Source organism: Coregonus clupeaformis, chromosome 40, assembly GCF_020615455.1.
Source record: "Coregonus clupeaformis isolate EN_2021a chromosome 40, ASM2061545v1, whole genome shotgun sequence".
Lineage (NCBI taxonomy): Eukaryota > Metazoa > Chordata > Actinopteri > Salmoniformes > Salmonidae > Coregonus > Coregonus clupeaformis.
This window is the reverse complement of record NC_059231.1, coordinates 32,183,305-32,204,844: the sequence shown is the minus strand read 5'-3', so window position 1 is coordinate 32,204,844 and position 21,540 is coordinate 32,183,305. Positions and strand designations below refer to the sequence as shown.

At 41.9% G+C, this 21,540-nt stretch overlaps 1 protein-coding gene across 2 annotated transcripts; it reads right to left on the bottom strand.

Moving 5' to 3' along the window:
• Window positions 1-1,386: 1,386 nt before the first annotated feature.
• LOC121555112 (ATP-binding cassette sub-family D member 2) lies at window positions 1,387-21,533 on the bottom strand. Of its 2 annotated transcripts, none has more exons than XM_041868917.2 (10): window positions 20,364-21,533; window positions 19,835-20,015; window positions 18,831-18,952; window positions 13,494-13,662; window positions 7,127-7,221; window positions 6,370-6,515; window positions 5,106-5,251; window positions 3,871-3,955; window positions 3,539-3,664; window positions 1,387-3,008 (listed from the first exon to the last, which is right to left on the bottom strand). In XM_041868917.2, exons 1-10 carry the CDS (start codon window positions 21,303-21,305, stop codon window positions 2,795-2,797), a joined length of 2,226 nt encoding a protein of 741 aa, XP_041724851.2. In that variant the 5' UTR covers window positions 21,306-21,533; the 3' UTR covers window positions 1,387-2,794. The 2 variants fall into 2 exon arrangements, with proteins under 2 accessions (XP_041724851.2, XP_041724852.1); XM_041868918.2 differs by having other exon boundaries at window positions 21,066-21,531.
• Window positions 21,534-21,540: the final 7 nt, after the last annotated feature.

Sequence of the window (21,540 nt, the reverse complement as noted above, 5' to 3'; positions counted from 1 at the left end):
ATACAGTTTCAAGCATCACCTCTTGATTCTACTCACTCCATACCATTCTCAGTCACTTTAAGACACTGTTTCATCCAGTAGTATACTGTAGATACTTCCTATCAACAGGGCTGAGCAACACATATATATATATATATTTTTACAGTACAGGGAAATCAGGTTTCAAACTATGTCAGGTGTCCTTTTCAAGACACAAAATATTAGTTCGAATCCCAAGGAATGAGAAGCCTGAATATGTAGGTTCTTTTCAGGCTTATTACCTAGTATATTACAAAAGTTCACTAGTTTACTTCCATGAACAACTAACTATTCATGGTGCAAGTTATTGTATTTATCCTCCCACAATGCTCTCTGTTTAGCATTGATTGAAAGAGACAGTTCAAATATAACAAGTGATTGAGGCATCACTCACACTCACCCATTGAATGCAAAGCAAATATAAGTTCTATATTAACAAAGTATACATTACAATATATAGTTTACATATTTATAACTTACATACATTCTTTTCCATGTCACTTCTCTTCAAGACAGTTTAGTCTGAGATGTAGTGGTAAAAATATAGCAGATGCACTTATTGTACACTTGGTAATATTCTGCCATTGCGGTTACTGATTTCATTCTGTGACACTTACATGTCACAGTTATAACAGTCGGGGTATAAGCCAATCAAATAACCCGGCACTAGTATGTGCCACCCAATCAGTATACCCAATGTTTGTAGATATCACTGATTGAATATACCATATAGGGCAAGGATCATCAACTAGATTCAGCCGCGGGCTGATTTTTTCTTCAGCGGATGGTCAGGGGGCCGGAACATAATTACAAATCATTTGTAGACTGCAAATGGACCGCAAGAAGCCCAAACAGATATAATATTTGACAAAAACATAATAATTTCAAACCTTGTTTACAATCGTAAACGATCACATATAACCCTCTATTATGTGTGGGAATACTTTGGAACAAATTTCCAAAATTAAAATCAATTGGAGCTGATTTGCTGGTGTGTTTACAGTCTTTTATGCCCCCAAAAAAAAAATCACCTGCACACGGAACGCCAGTTGGAGAACCCTGGTATATGGGATACACTAACACAGCCAGGCTATAAGGCTAAAGTACTAGAAGGACTGGTCTTGGATTTGACCTATAGTAACCTCAGCAGAGCTGAGATGACAGATTTGTTCAGCAGAAGATTTTCTGTACATACACAGGTTTGAACAGAGGCAGCATAATCAAACTCTAAAATCACTACATTAAAAATACATTTTATGACTATCAAAAAAAGAAACAACAAAGTTCACAGTATACAGTCTGAGATAGGTCGCTGGTAACAAATATGAATTGTGGAACTAGATTGATTTTAGAACTAGATTGAGGGTGTACATAACAAGGTAACAGTTTATTAAACTCAGCAACCAAGTAAACCGTACTGAACTACAACGGAAAACAACAGTGGTTATTGTAAAACACAATGTAAACCTCTTGCTGAAGATGTGACATATTTTTTATAGGGGTGAAGATTGTAGACTGAGACAACACAAAACACCCTGTTCCACAGATATTACCCTAGTGATAGTGAGTAGGGCTTAGCCAGGCGGTGTGTGTGCGTGCGTCAGCGTGCCTGTGTGTGCGTTTGTGTGAGCGAGCCCAGTCCGATTCCTGCTGTGCTCTGCTTGAGACAAGACAGAATGCCTTGAAATCCATTGTATTTGTTCAGTAAACCAGAAGCCTATAGCAACAGACCCATAGCTCTGTCACTAATGCACTAATGTCCAATAATAGATCCTAAGAAAACCATCTTAGCCACTAACAAAGACAAATCAGGGTTGCGGTCAAAGTAGTGCACTATATAGGTCTAGGGAAGGGTGTTATTTAAAATGCAGAGCCAGATAACTGAGGTATTTTGAATATATTATTATACTGCAGTTCTGAGGAGATAACCTGTGAACAACACATTCAGTAATGTTATAAGGAAGATGTCCTTATGATATAACCCAGCGCCAGTGGCTGAGATAATAGAAAGGGACACTAATTTATCGCAGCTGTGGTACTTTAAATGTGAGCAGTTGGGCTACCTTTAAAACTGTATGCTTATTAGCCTAACCTTAATGAATAACTTGATATGATTGTAAAAACTTGATGATCATTGTTTGATATCATTCAATGACCTTTCTAGTAGTTTTTTTATAGAAAGAAGTAGCGGGTGCTCAACCAAAGTGAGTAGAGGTGACACCTAAAAATGTGTAGACATCACTGGACAGGAAAAGGCGCAACGCTCGCTCACCATTATTTCAAAAAAGTTTTATTAGACACGTTTTCAAAAAAATTGACGTAGAAGGCTATTAAAGACCAGAATAATTTTTCATGCCAAGCGTTGCGCCTTTTCAGGTCCATATGAGTTTTTTTAATAACACAAACAAATCTATACAGTAAAATAAGGAAAATACTGTCTCACAAAAAAAAGCCTAAGCCTACTACTTCAGCACTTGATAACCACAGCAATAAACATGTACATTCCTCAAATTGAGTAAAGTGCTAGAAATGAAAAAATGTTTTACTTCATTGTTCAACCAAATAAAATGTTAGTCTCAGCTTGTCAGAGATTTTAAGTCTCTCAACCATTCCAGCGATGAAAACCTCTTTAAAACAACATTGTTGGTGAATTCTTAAAACTCAACCCCAACACTGGAAACGTTTGGAAATATGCGGTTGGTGTGCGTTGAAACAAAAAAGAAATACTTTGACTTTTCTGAACATCAATCTCGCTTTTTCTTTCATTCTTCTTCTTTCACTCCTCTGCTGTGTCGGCTGTTTTGAGGACTGAGTCCTCTCCCAGGATCTTGCAGAGTTCGTTGAGTCTGTGTTGCATCTTGGGTATTCCTGCAAGTGAGGACTCGAGGCGCTGTTTCTCCTCGGTCAGGGAGAGACGCGTAGCGGTGTCCAGCTGCTCGAACCTCCATCCTCCCTCACCATCAAACTGTAACAGGTGGGTGTGGTACTTCCTGTAGGTATGAAAAGTGGAGCAAGAATATGGGTTAGGGATGGGATTATTTCATGGTTGCGTTATGTTTCTCTTTTTTATTCATTCATTATCCAGTCCAAGCACAACATTATTTCAAAATAGTATACAATTGTCTTTGACCTTATGGTTGTGTTACGCAAAATTATTGCAGTGTTAGTGATGGTGCAAGAGTTCTGTTCTATTGTGGTTGCAGTCATGTTGTGATTATTTTGTGCTGTGCTCAGCCTTGTAAAATGACTGCTAAGGTTAAACAAGCAACTAACTAGCAGCAGCAATCTCCTGAGAGGAACAGACCTGCACAATACTGTGGTAGTACTGATTGTGTTTGCACTGCAATCATGTTTAATGCCTGAGGCTAACTCAGAGAAAATACAGAACAGAGCACTGCTGACGTGACAACTAGTGGTGCATTTGCTTATAGCCTACTACATGTTTTTGCTTTAGTTTTTTTGCAAAAAATATCAGAATTGGGGTGGACAGACTGGTCCAGATATGATATCTGTCTCTTACCAGAGGGAGGGCCTGTGGGTGATTGACAGTAAGGATATCCCAGCATCCTTTGCAGCCTGGAATATTTTTCCCTCCACGTCAATGCTGACAGCACTGGTGCACTCATCCAACAGGCCGTACTTTGGCCTGACACACAAGTAAAAGGAATTTAGTAATTTATAATTGTCTAATTAACGATGAATTAAATCAACTAGCCACCAATCAATCAACTATCAAACAAGAGAGGAATATGGGATATTCAATCAACAGCACCTTTAAATGTCTACTGTTACGTTTTTCCAACCCGTACATACAGGGTTAAAGAAAGCCTAAGATGGCAGGCCAAGTCTTACCTGTTGTAGAACATGCGAGCCATGCCCATCCTCTGTTTCTCTCCCCCAGACAACACGTCCTTCCAGTCCATCTCTGCATCCCAACCTACACACAGACAAACATCACAGTCAGTTAATATTGAAGTACTGTCATTGACTACAGTTTTATTCTCCATTGGAATAAGTAGGTTAAACGCTACACAAAGACCAATGCAAAGGGTTTAAAGTTAGCGTAACCATGGGAACAACTGTGGAGAGAGTTCAAAGTTGAAGAATATTCAATAGGAGACTGACTTACTTAAAAAAAGATGTCTCTCTCTAAGGCTTAAAAACAAGCATTTTATTTGTCCCAATGCAAGACATCCTGTGTCTTTTCCATTTAAATTACTAGGTTTCATATTTATCTCAAAAGACCAAAAACCTAATACTTTCTAATCCTGATTTAGGACAATGATACAGGAGCCTGCGTTTGTAAACAAACAGGGAAAATAATAACCCTTCTGGAGGGAACCCAACATGTGGAAAATCTGGATGATGGAGATGATTTTAGTTGAATGACCCTCTCCTCTGGCTAGGAACCATTCACACAGTGGTTACAGACAGAGCAGCCATTCATGGCTCTAACCTAGAGGGACCAGGCTTAGTAGTGAGGTCACAACAATAGAGCTGATTGTTGGAGAATAACAGGACCACTGGTCTCCAATTAACTACACTCTACATGTCCTTAATAAGACATTTACATTTTAGTAGACACTCTTATCCAGAGCGACTTACAGGAACAATTAGGGTTAAGTGCCTTGCTCAAGGGCACATCGACAGATTTTTCACCTAGTCGGCTCGGGGATTAGAACCAGCGGCCTTAAGCTACCTGGCACCCCGACCAAAGACCAAAGAGATGGAGAGGGATAGACTGATGCCACTAGAAAAATACAGAAATAACTTATTGAGTGGTCAAATGCACTACAGACAGCGCATAGTATGATAAGAGATATAGAAACTTTTTAAGGAAGGATGTGTTAGCTAAACTAAGAGGGCCCCATTCAGTATATGTCTATTGTTGTTTGGGAATCCCCTTGGAAACCATATCATTCATCTCAAGAGTAAATGGCTTAAAAATAGGTTACCTGGAGTTTTGTCAGGCTTCAGCTACCTCTTTTCAAAGTGCCCCTGTTACTATGTCTTCAGACTCACGCAGCCCTTTTGTTCTAAGCTGACTCAGATCGTATTTCCCTCACCGCCCCTTCCCCGGTTCTTACCGCCCTCGCGAGTCACTATCTGGTTGAGGTTAACGATGTCCAGTATGACCTCCAGGTCCTTGTCTCTGTAGCCTCTGTCATGCATGTCTTTTAGAGAGTCTGGGTAGATCACCTGGTCTCTCAGGGTCCCAATGGACATGTACGGCCTGAGGAGAGAGGTTTCACCATTACAGTAAAGCCGTCAAAACACCTGGAAGAGCTGGTAAATATTTCACTACTCTAAGGTCTGGTTTCTCTCTCTCACTCTCCATGGAGATCCAGTTACTGAGTCTAGAGGGTAAGGTTACCTGCAGCTGATTTTCAATACATTTAACTGTGTGTGTGTGTGTGCTCGTGTGTGTGTGTGTGTGTGTGTGTGTGTGTGTGTCTGTGTGTTTATTTTACTATCCTTGTGGGTACCAGAAGTCCTCACAAGGATAGTAAAACAAGGAAAATTCTGACAAGTGGGGACATTTCGCCGGTCCCCACAAGGAAAAATGCTATTTTAGGCTTAGGGGTTAGGTTTAGGGTTACAATTAGGGTTAGAATTAAGGTTGGGGTTAGGGTTTAGGTATAGTTTTAGGGTTAGGGTAAGTTTAGGGTTATGGTAGGTTAATGGTTAAGGTTAGGGTTAAGGTTTGGGTTAGGGTTATAGAAAATAGGACTTTGGATGGGAATCAATTATTTGGTCCCCACAAGGATAGCAATACAAAACTGTGTGTGTGTCACGTTTCAGCATTACTGTAAAGCCGTCAAACACCTGGAAGAGCTGGTAAATATTTCACTACTCTAAGGTCTGGTTTCTCTCTCTCACTCTCCATGGAGATCCAGTTACTGAGTCTAGAGGGTAAGGATCCCTACTGCTGATTTTCAATACATTTAACTGTATGTATGTAGTGTGTGAATGTGGTTGTGTGTGTGCATGCATGCAGAATATGCATCCGTGCATGCCTCTATGCAAGCCTGCATGGTACATGTACAGATGTAGGATCTTCATTTGAGCCAGTTTGCTACAGCAGGAAAATAATCCTGCAGCAACAGGAAATGTGAATTATTATGTGGATTACAATTAATGGACATTTTTTGTAGGGGTTGATACATCTTTCGTTAGGGCAAATCAAGTCTGATATTTTAAAGTGGAAATTACAAACTTTAGAAGTCTTTTTAAACCTTGAATACCCTTCAAGTTTCAAATGAAGATCCTACATCTATACATGGGTGCATGTGTGTCAGAGTCAGTACACGGGTGGCCATAAGTGTGTGTGTGACAGTGACAACCACTGACCTTTGTGGTATGTAGAACATGTGTTGTGGGGAGGGTTTGTGCAGCAGTCCCCCATACACAGGCCACAGCCCACTGAGGATCCTGAACAGAGAACTCTTCCCACAGCCGTTAGGACCTGTGATCAACAGGTGCATACCTTCCTCCACCTGCAAGAAACATCATTCACACACACGTTATAGCCTTGGAGTACTGAATAGTCTCATCACAGCTGCTGTGTCTAACAACCCATGACACGAGTTTGGCAAAGCGAGACTAGTATGAACCACTTGATTGTAAGTAGTCTCTACATATTTTTTTGTCATGGTTTATGTAGAGTATTAGGAAGCCATACTGTCCGTATTTTATGCTATGCAATTTAGCGTGAGTGTGCGTTTGTGATAATTACATGTGTGCTTCCTTCTCTTAGCCAGGGTTCACTTCAAAAATACATTCAAATCTCAAAGTGAGCTAATTTCCTGGTAACACAACAAAGGACAAAGCATGTACACCCTACCCTGGGGGAAGATGGCTGGAGGATTAGGAAAACATAGTAACAGCAAACACATCACAGGTACTGTAACATTTCGATTGATTTAGTAGGATGCTGAGCAGGATCTTCAGTAGGAAACACTTTCACAACAGTTTGGAAATGGAAAACAAAAATCTGTTCTCTTATTGGATAAGTTCAGGTAGTACTTAATTTGAAGTATTTCACTTCATTTGAAAACGTTTTATCACTACTGAACATCGCCCAGGATTTTGCTGTGTTATTTCTCACCTTGAAGTTGAGGCTGGAGACCACTATGTCTCCATTGGGAGTGATGATAGGGACACTCTCACACACAATGCCATTGTCCACATCGATGACTCTTCCTGCAGAAGTCAAAGACAAAAAACATCTTGTTTAGACCAAGATGGTCAGAAAGAACAGCAAGAAAGATACACTGCACAGCACAGGATTAGCCGAGGCTCTGTCCCAAATGGTATCCTATTCCCTTTATAGTGCACTACTTTTGACAAAGGCCCATAGGTCTCTGGTCAAAAGTCAGTGTTTCCCCTAGGATTTTTTTCAGCAGCGGTGGCAAAGTTAGAGTGGGGGGCAACGTCTGTGACAAGGTCACTTCTGGTGACTTTGAAAAGGACATTCTACTCCAAAATGAAAGAATATATGATTAAGAGCGTCTGCTAAATGACTAAAATGTAAATGTAAATGTACGTTGACACCATTTTAAATAACATTTTCCCTTTAAAAGCATTATAACTGTGACACTCTGGCTCTATGGACTTTTATTTTTTGAGCCAGGGTTGTTCATTTCACTTGGGTGTATTTCTATGTTGGTTAGTCTAGGTTGTTTTTTCTATGTTTGGTTGATGACTCCCAATCGGAGGTAACGAGTGTCAGCTGTCGGCTCGTTATCTCTGATTGGGAGCCATATTTATACTGTGTGTTTTCACCTTGGGGTTGTGGGTTTTTGTTCCATGTTTCTGTCAGTGTTACAGAGGACTTCACTATCGTCATTTGTTGTTTTTTGTGGTTGCTTTATTAAATAAAGTCATCATGTTCACTCCACGCGCTGCGTATTGGTCCGCTTCTTCAGACGATCGTGACAATAACCTGTAGCCTGAAATAAATAGGCTGAAGCTTGGGATGGCCCATCTGCATTTACAGTGCATTCGGAAAGTATTCAGACCCCTTGACTTTTTCCACATTTTGTTACGTTACAGCCTTATTCTAAAATGGATTCAAAAGTTTTTTTCCCTCATCAATCTACACACAATACCGCATAATGACAAAGCAAAAACATATTTACATAAGTATTCAGACCCTTTACTCAGTACTTTGTTGAAGCACCTTTGGCAGCGATTACAGCCTCAAGTCTTCTTGGGTATGACACTACAAGCGTGGCACACCTGTATTTGGGGAATTTCTCCCATTCTTCTCTGCAGATCCTCTCAAGCTCTGTGAGGTTAGATGGGGAGCGTCGCTGCACAGCTATTTTCAGGTCTCTCCAGAGATGTTTAATCGGGTTCAAGTCCGGGCTCTGGCTGGGCCACTCAAGGACATTCAGAGACTCCATCATTCTTAAATGGAAGAAGTTTGGAATCACCAAGCACACAGCGTTCTCTTGGCTGTGTGCTTAGGGTCGTTGTCCTGTTGGAAGGTGAACCTTTGCCCCAGTCTGAGGTCCTGAGCCATCTGGAGCAGGTTTTCATCAAGGATCTCTGTACTTTGCTCCGTTCATCTTTCCCTCGATCCTGACTAGTCTCCCAGTTGAATAGGGCACGACAAAGCCTATTCCCCCTCAGGAGACTGAAAAGATTTGGCATGGGTCCTCAGATCCTCAAAAAGTTATACAGCTGCACCATCGAGAGCATCCTGACTGGTTGCATCACCGCCTGGTATGGCAAGGCACTACAGAGGGTAGTGCGTACGCCCAGTACATCACTGGGGCCAAGCTTCCTGCCATCCAGGACCTCTATACCAGGCGGTGTCAGAGGAAGGCCCCAAATATTATCACAGACTCCACCCTAGTCATAGACTGTTCTCTCTGCTACCGCACGGCAAGCGGTACCAGAGCGCCATGTCTCAGTCCAAAAGGCTTCTTAACAGCCTCTACCCCCAAGCCATAAGAGTCCTGAACAGCTAATCATGGCTACCCGGACTATTTGCATTGCCCCCCCACCCCACCCCCCTCTTTTACGCTGCTGCTACTCTGTTTATTATTTATGCATAGTCACTTTAACTCTACCTACATGTACATATTACCTCAATTACCTCGACTAACAGGTGCCCCCGCACATTCACTCTGTACCGGTACCCCCTGTATATAACCTCCCTACTGTTATTTTATTTTACTGCTGCTCTTTCATTATTTGCTATTTATATTTTTTTCTTAACTGCATAGTTGGTTAAGGGCTTGTAAGTACGCATTTCAATGTAATGTCTTCACCTGTTGTATTCGGCGCATGTGGCAAATAAAATTAGATTTGATTTGAGTTCCTGCCGCTGAAAAATATCCCCACAGCATGATGCTGCCACCACCATGCTTCACCGTAGGGATGGTGCCAGGTTTCCTCCAGACGTGACGCTTGGCATTCAGGCCAAAGAGTTCAATCTTGGTTTCATCAGACCAGAGAATCTTGTTTCTCATGGTCTGAGAGCCTTTTGGCAAACTCCAAGCGGGCTGTCATGTGCCTTATACTGAAGAGTGGCTCCTGTCTGGCCACTCTACCATAAAGGCCTGATTGGTGGAGTGCTGCAGAGATGGTTGTCTTTCTGGAAGGTTCTCCCATCTCCACAGAGGAACTCTGGAGCTCTGTCAGAGTGACCATCGAGTTCTTGGTCACCTGACCAAGGCCCTTCTCCCCCGATTGCTCAGTTTGGCCGGGCGGCCAGCTCTAGGAAGAGTCTTGGTGATTCCAAACTTCTTCCATTTAAGAATGATGGAGGCCACTGTGTTCTTGGGGACCTTCAATACTGCAGATATTTTTTGGTACCCTTCCCCAGATCTGTGCCTCGACACAATCCTGTCTTGGAGCTCTACAGACAATTCCTTCGACCTCATGGCTTGGTTTTTGCTCTGACATGCACTGTCAACTCTGGGACCTTATATAGACAGGTGTGTGCCTTTCCAAATCATAGCCAATCAATTGAATTTAGCACAGGTGGACTCCAATCAAGTTGTAGAAACATCTCAAGGATGATCAGTGGAAACAGGATGCACCTGAGCTCAATTTCGAGTCTCATAGCAAAGGTTCTGAATACTTATGTAAATAAGGTATTTCTGTTTTTTATTTTTAATATATTTGCAAACATTTAAAAAAACTTGTTTACTTTTGTCATTATAGGGTATTGTTTGTAGATTGACGAGGAAAAACATTTATTTAATCCATTTTAGAATAAGGCTGTAACATAACAAAATGTGGAAAAAGTCAATGGGTCTGAATACTTTCCGAATGTACTGTACCTAACTGATAAACCCCAAAAGACTATGAATGCATCAAATACTACAAACATACGTTTGAACTTGTCACTCCATGCGACTGAACATTTTAGAGGCCTTCCTCCTTGCCGCAGAGACAAAATGTAGCTGTTTTAAAGCTAATTTCCAAAAATTCTACACATTCTGTCATGGGGCAGAGAAAAAACATTTCAGATTTAAAGCGCATTTCGTGCAATTTTATACATTTTGCCATGGGGCTGAGAGAAAATGTGCCGTTTAGAGCTAATTTCCTGCAATTCTACACATTTATGCCGTGTTCTTATGCTATCTGAATGACTCAAACATTCTAACAAAATAATGCCATGAAATTCTGGGAATTTTAGATTCTCCCTGACTGTCTCATTTTATTTTGGTGACTGTTAGTTCTAAAAGATTATCATATTATATTTTGAATATATAGGTCCATTATCTTTACTACATACTTTATCTGTTTTAATCATTTAACTTTACACTGAAAATGTTTTACAATCCCGATTTGTTTTATATATATACAGTGGGGGAAAAAAGTATTTAGTCAGCCACCAATTGTACAAGTTCTCCCACTTAAAAAGATGAGAGAGGCCTGTAATTTTCATCATAGGTACACGTCAACTATGACAGACAAATTGAGATTTTTTTTAAATAAGTATTTGGTCACCTACAAACAAGCAAGATTTCTGGCTCTCACAGACCTGTAACTTCTTCTTTAAGAGGCTCCTCTGTCCTCCACTCGTTACCTGTATTAATGGCACCTGTTTGAACTTGTTATCAGTATAAAAGACACCTGTCCACAACCTCAAACAGTCACACTCCAAACTCCACTATGGCCAAGACCAAAGAGCTGTCAAAGGACACCAGAAACAAAATTGTAGACCTGCACCAGGCTGAGAAGACTGAATCTGCAATAGGTAAGCAGCTTGGTTTGAAGAAATCAACTGTGGGAGCAATTATTAGGAAATGGAAGACATACAAGACCACTGATAATCTCCCTCGATCTGGGGCTCCACGCAAGATCTCACCCCGTGGGGTCAAAATGATCACAAGAACGGTGAGCAAAAATCCCAGAACCACACGGGGGGACCTAGTGAATGACCTGCAGAGAGCTGGGACCCAAGTAACAAAGCCGACCATCAGTAACACACTACGCCGCCAGGGACTCAAATCCTGCAGTGCGAGACGTGTCCCCCTGCTTAAGCCAGTACATGTCCAGGCCCGTCTGAAGTTTGCTAGAGTGCATTTGGATGATCCAGAAGAGGATTGGGAGAATGTCATATGGTCAGATGAAACCAAAATAGAACTTTTTGGTAAAAACTCAACTCGCCGTGTTTGGAGGACAAAGAATGCTGAGTTGCATCCAAAGAACACCATACCTACTGTGAAGCATGGGGGTGGAAACATCATGCTTTGGGGCTGTTTTTTCTGCAAAGGGACCAGGACGACTGATCCGTGTAAAGGAAAGAATGAATGGGGCCATGTATCGTGAGATTTTGAGTGAAAACCTCCTTCCATCAGCAAGGGCATTGAAGATGAAACGTGGCTGGGTCTTTCAGCATGACAATGATCCCAAACACACCGCCTGGGCAACGAAGGAGTGGCTTCGTAAGAAGCATTTCAAGGTCCTGGAGTGACCTAGCCAGTCTCCAGGTCTCAACCCCATAGAAAATCTTTGGAGGGAGTTGAAAGTCTGTGTTGCCCAGTGACAGCCCCAAAACATCACTGCTGTAGAGGAGATCTGCATGGAGGAATGGGCCAAAATACCAGCAACAGTGTGTGAAAACCTTGTGAAGACTTACAGAAAACGTTTGACCTGTGTCATTGCCAACAAAGGGTATATAACAAAGTATTGAGAAACTTTTGTTATTGACCAAATACTTATTTTCCACCATAATTTGCAAATAAATTCATTAAAAATCCTACAATGTGATTTTCTGGATTTTTTCCCCTCATTTTGTCTGTCATAGTTGACGTGTACCTATGATGAAAATTACAGGCCTCTCTCATATTTTTAAGTGGGAGAACTTGCACAATTGGTGGCTGACTAAATACTTTTTTCCCCCACTGTATATTATATTGGCGGCAATGATTTAGAAGCGGCGGCCTGCCACTGGTAAATGAATATGGGGAAACACTGAAAGTAGTGCACTATATAGGGAATAAAATGCCATTTTGGGTGGACCCTGTGTCTATCTCTAACCTGTAAAAAAATATGTTGATTTAACGTATACTGTAATTGTAAGGCAAAAAGATGCAATAGGATTGTGAGTTTGCTAAACAAAATAGCAATAAAGTTGATTCAACGTACAATTGTAAGGCAACAAGCTGCAATCGGATAGTGAATTTGCTTAACATTTGTGCATATACAGTGAGCTCCAAAAGTATAGGGACAGTGACTTTTTTGTTGTTGTTTTGGCTCTGTATTCCAGCACTTTGGATTTGAAATGATAAAATGACTATGAGGTTAAAGTGACCGTCAGCCAGCACTAATTTGAGGGTATTTTCATCCATATCGGGTGAACCGTTCAGAAATAACAGCACTTTTTGTACATTGTCCCCCCCATTTTAGGGGACCAAAAGTATTGGGACAAATTCACTTAACTGTGTATTGAAGTATTTGGTCCCATATTCCTAGCACACAATGACTACATCAATCTTGTGACTCTACAAACTTCTTGGATGCGTTTGCTGTTTGTTTTGGTTGTGTTTCAGATTATTTTGTGCCCAATAGAAATGAATGGTGAATATTGTGTAATTTTGGAGTTACTTTTATTGTAAATAAGAATAGATTATGTTTCTGAACACTTCTATATTCATGTGGTTGCTATCATGATTACGGAATATCCTGAATGAATCGTGAATTATGATGAGTGAGAAAGTTACAGACGCACAAATATCATTGAAGCTGGTAACCCTCCGGCTGCCGGCTTACTCCCTGCATGCAGCTTGGGGATTCGAACCGGCAACCTTTCGGTTACCAGGCTACCGGTCCGCCTATCTAACCCAGATGCTTCCACCACCCCCTGATGTAGTAGAGTAGTATAATATGGTATAGTTGTGTACTGAATAGGGAATAGGATGACATTTGAGTGTCTCAGAATGTGCATGTGTATCCTATGCACCTCTTGGCAAATATGTACAAAATGCTTAACATCTCAGACAGTCTACCTTTGATTTCCAAAGGCCCGTCGATGTGCATCTCTGGCCTGGCCACGTTCTTCTTCTCTCCTGTTCCCGTGGTCGATGTGGATGAACGCTTGTACACGCCCCTCTGCACCTCACCAAACACCAGGAACATGTTGTAGACGCGCGTTGTGTAGCCCGCCAGCTCTGTGACCTATCACAGACAACCAGAAAGGTCAGAGGTCATTCGTTGAGGTAAATAACACTGGAGTAAGACTGAACTGAAAGGGGTCAGTTAGGTCATCTTACCCAACAGAGTTCACCACCATTGCCCAACAGTGGATGTTTGCAAAGTAGAGCAGTGTGTGTGTCTTTGGGAAAACCCTTACATTAATGCAAGTGAACTATGGGAGCAGTCAGCAGCAGAGCTGGTGTTTAGTAGTGTATTGCAGTGTGCACTGAAAATCTGGTCAGGATTACAGTACAAGTTGAAGGGCTATTATTTGATCGAATGATGCAAAAGCCCTCTTTTTAATTTATGCAACTAATTTCCACTCATAGCTTAATCTGACTCTAAACAATGGCTGGTGTTGTTTTTTATAGCTGTTTGTATCTGTGTTTAGGGAATACACAGTACTGATGATGGCCCGAGACCTTCCTACAGATAACATTGCCTGTCTAATGGGACGACTGTACACTCTTAGAAAAAAGGGTTCTAGAAGGGTTCTGCGGCTGTCCCCATAGGAGAACCCTTTTTGGTTCCAGGTAAAACCCTTATCCCGCTTATACCACAGTTGCCAAAGAAAACAATATGAAAGCACACAGTGGTATACATATTTTTTTTCGTTGATATTTTCATTTTTATAAGCTAATTCATCATTTCTCATATTTTGGTTGCTAGAGACACAACCCAGTCGTTCGTTCGATTAGTTCGATATTTATGGACAGACCCAGTCGTTGGTTCTTTATGTTCCGTTGCCATGCTCAGTGGCAACGTTCTTATCCTTTGCTTGCTGCTAGGTAACCAACTAGCTACAGATACACAGTCGCTAGCTCTGCAGCCAGAATAACAGCAAAGTTTATTCCGTTGAGTTTGTTTAAACTGTTTATCCCGCTTATACCACAGTTGCCAAAGAAAACAATACTATAAGCACACATTTACCGGTAGAAATAAAATGTTTTTGTTGATATTTTACTTTATATAAGCGAATTAATACTTTCTCATCTTTTGGTTGCTAGACACTCGACCCAGCCGTTCGTTCTTTGTGTACCATTGCCATGCTCGCTGGCAACGTTCTTATCCCTCGCTTGCTAGCTAGCCAGCAAGCTACGGCTAACACAGTCACGACCTCTGCAGCCAGAATAACAGCAAAGTTGCTGTTTTCTATTGACATTCATTTGGATACATCCATAACAATGAGCTGATAATGCCCGATTTGGCCTGGCATAGTTAGACAAGTGTGCATTCTCGTCAGGACACTCGACCCTGTTCATTACAAGGAGATCGCATTGCATATCAAACACTAGGCTAGAAGCTAGCTAAATAGTTTGTTGCTAGCAAACCTGCCAATATGACAGAATTAAACAATATCAGTTACTAAAAACAGCTGGTCAAACTAGAAACGTGGGACTGCAACAGTAGCCGGGACCAGAGAAATTCATGTTCTTCACTCAACACATTAGGTCATCAATGCTCCCAAAAAATATGTCTCTGCAAAAACAAATCAATACTAGCTGGCTAGCTAAGCTTTTTCCTCGTTGGACCTGCGTTTAAAATGTATCCAATTTTGGTTTGTGTGGTTGTTGGTTTAGCTTTCTGTAACTTTGTAGCAAGTACGGTCTGCATGTGTAGGCGCTTATTGCGTCATGATTGCAAGGTGTCCTGATATCTTTTTCAACTGTCCAGGTATCTTTCCAACTGGTTTTAATGTCAATTCTAGAATGCCCTTCTAGCCAATCAGAAACGAGTATTCAACAATGCTGTGGTATAATATTACATAACCTATGGGGTTGTGTCATGGGCTGTTATGGTGACCATATTACTGCCACACCTGCAGTCACAAGTCATGACTGCAGTCAAATTCCAGTGACCATTTAGTCACGGTAATTAGGCTCCTCCAAGCTCTGATGCTGCTGATGGTCATTAGTAGCCTACCAAACTTGCTAACTGCCTGGTACTCAGCACTCTATTGTCCCTCTAATCACTCTGACATCAAAGCAAATGTAATCGAAAATCTAATCAAACACTTCATGAGAGCATGAGCTCATGTTGCACTACATTTCTATAGGCTATGCAATTGCGTGAGAAAACAGAGTGATGGCCTCTATTAAAAAGAGGGAGGATCCCATCAGCTTTCTATAGGCTAGGCCTACTATATTTATTTCTCAACTTTCCTAATATTAAGCACATTGCTTCTCTTTACAACAGGAGTATAGTTTACCTGGCTGACATGAAAATTAACCACGGGAAAAGCATCCTCCATTCACTACTTAAGTGCATAGATTACTTCTTTTTTTTTGCGCTGCCCCTGTTTCGAGACAGGTGCATGATAATGGTCCATTCTAAATCAAAACAAATTTCACACATATTATTTAGTATATGTAAAGACAAGTTTACATCAAGAATAGTGTGTGATGGTTGACAAATATTAGCCTATCACTTGTGAATGATGCCCAGTTTAAGGCAAAAAAACTGTGCATTGTTTTTTTTGCGGCTTTTTCAAATCATAGTCGCACACCTCATGCAGGCCTAGGCCATAGGCCTATATGTTTTGATAAGGTTTGTATCAAAACTAAAATGGGCAAATAATGTCTTAAAATGAAGCACATTCATCTGCTTTACAAAGTGTGTAGAGCCTAACTGGCATACTATATACAAGTTTGGGGAAGATCATTTTCACCATAAAAATGCACCTTTATAATAAATTATGACATGCATAATCGCATTTGTGGTCACTTCAGAGAATGGTGTTTTCCTGCTAATAGAACATTCGCGCTTATAGTCTACTGCCGTGTGCGCATTGCTTCGCTTATAATGTGAAGAAATAGCCTAATAGTTTACCAACATTTAAGCTAAACGTTCTCATCTGTTGCGTCAGGCTCATTGCTTAAAACATGTTTTTTGATGCTAGTGGTTGTATTAATTTGGGATCTATCGCATCCCACAACTGTCCCAGACTATGTTTGGAATATATATTTCTCACACAGAATAGAATAGATCAACTTTTGTACTATGGGGGATAGTAGATTGACATAGGCTAGTGCTTTTGCTGTTCGTTAGGCCTACTCATCTTGTTGGCTGACGAAAAGTAAATGTGGACAGTTCATCCAATATCTTCCATATGCGCTTCGGAATTGTATAAGGACGCACGCAGTTGCATCCCGGATGTGTCTGTCTTCACTTGTATGTAGCCTGTGAGAGAAACCTGATCACGTGACGGACAGCCATGTGAGTGAGAGGTGCTTCGGCAGGCAGCCGGGAGAAGGGAAGCAAAAGGCAAGGATTTTTTTAGGTGGCATTACTGCCACAAAAAGGGGATGCAGCCTGAGAATTTGAGGCATTATCAAGTGCTTGTCAAATTGTGAATGACGAATGAAGTGTGTGCAGCCTGCGCAAAAAACAAAGCAGAGCTCATGCCTTTCATGCAACTTTTTTCAAATCATCATTAGAGTCACATCATGCAGCATTAGAATGTATTAAAAATCAAAACATATAGCCCAACGTTTGTATCACAACTAAAGTTGCATTTAATTCTAAATTAAGCATATAGGAGTACCTGTTTCTTTGTTAACCGCTCAACACAGAATAGACGCATGTCCTCACTCCCTCAAATGTTTGGAGAAAATATCCTTTCTATTTTATTCAGCTTTGTTCCAATTTTATTCTTCATACTATAAAATAATGCCACGGAATTCTAAGCAAATCTTTTCTGCTAAATGAACTAGTGTAGCCCACAGCCATATGGCATAGCCAGATCAGGGCCTAACATAAGGACAACTCAGAGTATGCTATTCTGTTCTTCTGAAATAGACTACATTTTCGTCATATCGTGTTTCTTTAGACCTGTCTAAAATAAATAATGGATTAAATTGTGATGGTGTAGGCTATATTACATGGATTTCTTAGACTTTTTAAAATGTAGATGTTCCAAAGGTCTGCATCAGTGGCTTGTAGGCTATGCGTGGAAGCCAGAAGATGCATAATGTGTTTCTGTTAATTAACGGTCAATTACCATGATACCTGCAGTTATTTGCTTGACAATCACCGGCTGACAAAACCTCCACAGCCCTAGGTGTGTCACAGTCTCAGGCTGTGTTCAGACAGTGTACTGTGACAGCAGCAGTAGCGTAATGTGTACTACCTGTGCCTGTCTGAATGTGTGTGCCCCTGCAGCATAACATACCATACTATTACATAACTTTACATAACATGTTGGGGTGTGTGGCCCAGTTCAGACGCTGCAATAGGCTAGCTGCAGGGTGAGCTGAAGTGAGTGAATATTACTCTGCCTGCCTCTTAGGGTGCCACAGCAACACACATCACTGAGCCCAGTGCATTGAGTGGAATCACTGCATGCACAGGCTTGTTGGGTGACATACAAAACACTACCTGTGTCCTCCACGCTGTATGGTATATGACTAAATGCAGTCTAACCTTCAGTAGGAAGTGTGATACTGTACATCCAAGACAGAGACAGTTGTCTGATTTGCAAGGCAAAAGATTTTTAAAAACACAGTCTGACACCAACAATACTCAATTCCTCTTATTGAAAGGTCTACCCTCCCGCACAGAGTGAAACAGTGCACTTTCTTGTACATCAGCCCTTTTCTCAAATCCATGTAATACTGTAAATATAACTGTCATATTCACAAATATTGTAGTGGGCATATGACAACCAACACAGACAACATTCAAATCAGCACTGTGATGGGGGACATAAAATGTCCTTTTGGTCCAAATTTTGGTAACTCAAAAATAAATGTATGCAAAAAACATAAATGCATGAATGGACATCATCATTTTGGGATTAAAATAAGGGATAACGTCCCTGTGAAAAAATGAATGTTGCTTCATGTTGGTCTGCAACCTTGACAGACAGGTTGAGAGTCCTCTTGTCATGAGTGGGTCTAATGGCTTACTCTAACACTGTCCTATCAGTCTAATGCCACTTGAATTTAAGATGAGAGAGAGAGAGAGAGAGAGAGAGAGAGAGAGAGAGAGAGAGAGAGAGAGAGAGAGAGAGAGAGAGAGAGAGAGAGAGAGAGAGAGAGAGAGAGAGAGAGAGAGAGAGAGAGAGAGAGAGAGAGAGAGAGAGAGAGAGAGAGAGAGAGAGAGAGAGAGAGAGAGAGAGAGAGAGAGAGAGAGAGAGAGAGAGAGATCACCTCTTTGTAGGAGGACATGATCCTCTCGATAGCGTCAGCTCCAGAGGCCAGGAGATTGCGTGCGGTGGTGAAAGCCTCTGTCCTCTCGCTCACCAGCACCTGAGTCTGACCGTCGGCAGTCTCTGTGAGAGGGGAAATTAAGGATAGACACTATGAGATTACATACTGGGCCCCTAGCCCCTTGGCTTTCTGATCTGTGAACACCTAGGGGGTATGGCCTAAAGAAGGGCCTAGGGAAAGGGGTTAAAGACCGAAATGGAACAGAGCCATTCTATGCTTAGACCAGTAAGACTGTAATGACTGCTCTTTTTTTGTGGCCAAAAACCCAACAGTTGCCATGTTATCATGGTTTCCATGTGTTTGAGGCCATTCCATTCGCTCCGTTCCAGACATTATTATGAGCTGTCCTCCCCTCAACAGCCTCCACTGGTGGAGACAACAGTAGCATTCAGTTAGTTAGCAGCTAACAGGACAATAGGGACAATAGGATGAATATACCCTTATCAGCACAACAAAGTCCTTGACACCATTCAGTTGAATAACACCTACAGGGTATCATTGAGATAGTTGGTTCCTGTGGGTTAACACATGCTGATCATCTACTACTGTATGTGGAATATGCAAATGAAGAGGGACTGTTTTTTGGGGTATGTGAGATCAGCACAAAATGACCTAAATAGAATCAAATGTCAATTGGTTCAAATGTAAGACGGAATAGGCGTTCTACTGGTATGCACAAACAGAGATAAACCATGACAACTATTCCCTCTTCTCCGGAGATGCTGTACTTGAAAACAAGAGGCTTTAGAAGAAAACAAGATGATGTGGTCCTCTGTAGCTCAGCTGGTAGAGCACGGCGCTTGTAACGCCAAGGTAGTGGGTTCGATCCCCGGGACCACCCATACACAAAAATGTATGCACGCATGACTGTAAGTCGCTTTGGATAAAAGCGTCTGCTAAATGGCATATTATTTATTTATTATTTATGTTGTGATGACTGTTACCGCTGTCAGCGAAGCCGGTAGCGGTGATGATGGGCACAGCCACCATGACCAGTCCACAGCTACTCCACACGTACTTCATGAGGAACTGCTCTATCATGATGTACCACAGACGCTTGGACAGGATCAAGTTCATCTGCTCCGCCAGGGCCCGGTAGCACTTCTGCAGCTGACGCATCTCCACCTGACACACACAGGACAGACAGACACAAACAGGCAGTTTACATTACAGTCACAAAAGTATCTAGCCTACACAGCATAACACATTTACAACAAATGTATTACAATAGATTTCACATTACATTCACATTGTATGTTAGTTATTTTGCACTTGCAGACAGTCTTATCTAAAAGAAGTGCATATAAGGAGGCTGTCAATCAAATGATTGAAAATCACTTTTGGGAATTGGATATGATGTCATGGGTGTGCATTGGATCCAACTCCATGGGATCCAACCCATGGGTATTTCTATTGTAATAAATACATAGTGACTTTGCATGTAAAATCCACCATGCATCCTTCCTTGTATACCTTGTGACCCCTGTAGAATGCTATCTCTTCTGCATTGGCAATTATCCTGGAATGCACATATCGCAAATGGCCTTTCCTGTGGGCCTCCTCAGCTACTAGTTTTCCGAATTTCGGCGAGCAGGCCCTCAGAACCTTGGCCGTGCAAAACACCACCAGCCCGGCCAGTAGGGTCGGCCCGCTGGCGTTGGCCCCCCTGGACCGGGCCGTCTGGATGAGGGTGTAGGAGGTGAGTATCACATCCAAGATGGGCTTGGTGAGGTTCGAGTAGAGATGCGCCACGGATTGGGAAAACATCATTACGTCCTCGGTAAGAGACTGGTCCGGGTTGGTCAGTCTCCCGTCCATGTTGCTGACTTTGTAGTAGGTCTGGTCTGTGAAATAGGTGGTGTAGGCATGGTCCACTAGCCGAGTGCGGAAGGCGAGGGCCAGCTTGCACTCGAGGTAGCGGATAACGCTGTTCACGAATGTGGCCGGGATGGCAATAAGGAGCCATTTCATCAGTTGGATGATGAAGCTGCGTGGTTCTTTCTCAACGATTGTTTTCACAATCTTGCCATCCAAGCCAGCGACATAGATAGACAGAAACGTCCGGGAAATCAACGCGACCGAATGCAGAGATAGCAATCCGAGCTCTTTGGAGACAAGCTTTGGAAAGAGGATTTTGATCAGTTCAAGTATCTGCTTAAAAAATTCAGCGTTTACCCCAGGCGACTTTTTATGACTCAGTGCATCTGTTTGTAATGTAACGCCAACCGTCGAGCCATTTTCCTCTCCTTTAGACCCCCTGGTATTCTTGCATTCTTTCCGTTTCACGAATTGTTTGCAGACGATGGGGTACAGGGTTTTCACGGCGTAGGCAGCGGCCGCGAGAAAGATAGCTCGCTTCGCTGCAGTCTTCCGGTCCCATTTCACTCTGGACGCTGCATCAAGTATTTTGGACATCTTCCCCCCCTACGAAGCGATCAAAGAGCTAGTCTTCTTTGATGTTAATCCGTGCTACATCCATCGGGAGTGGATGATGGATCTTGATGCGAAAAGAAAAGGAAAAACCATCTACCTCATACAATGGTGCGATGTTTCAGCTAGAAAACCCAACCGCTAGATACGTTATTTGGTTTGGCAGTGTTTTATTTTTTATAGGCAACACCCCGGAAGGACACGATCAGTTGTGAGAGAC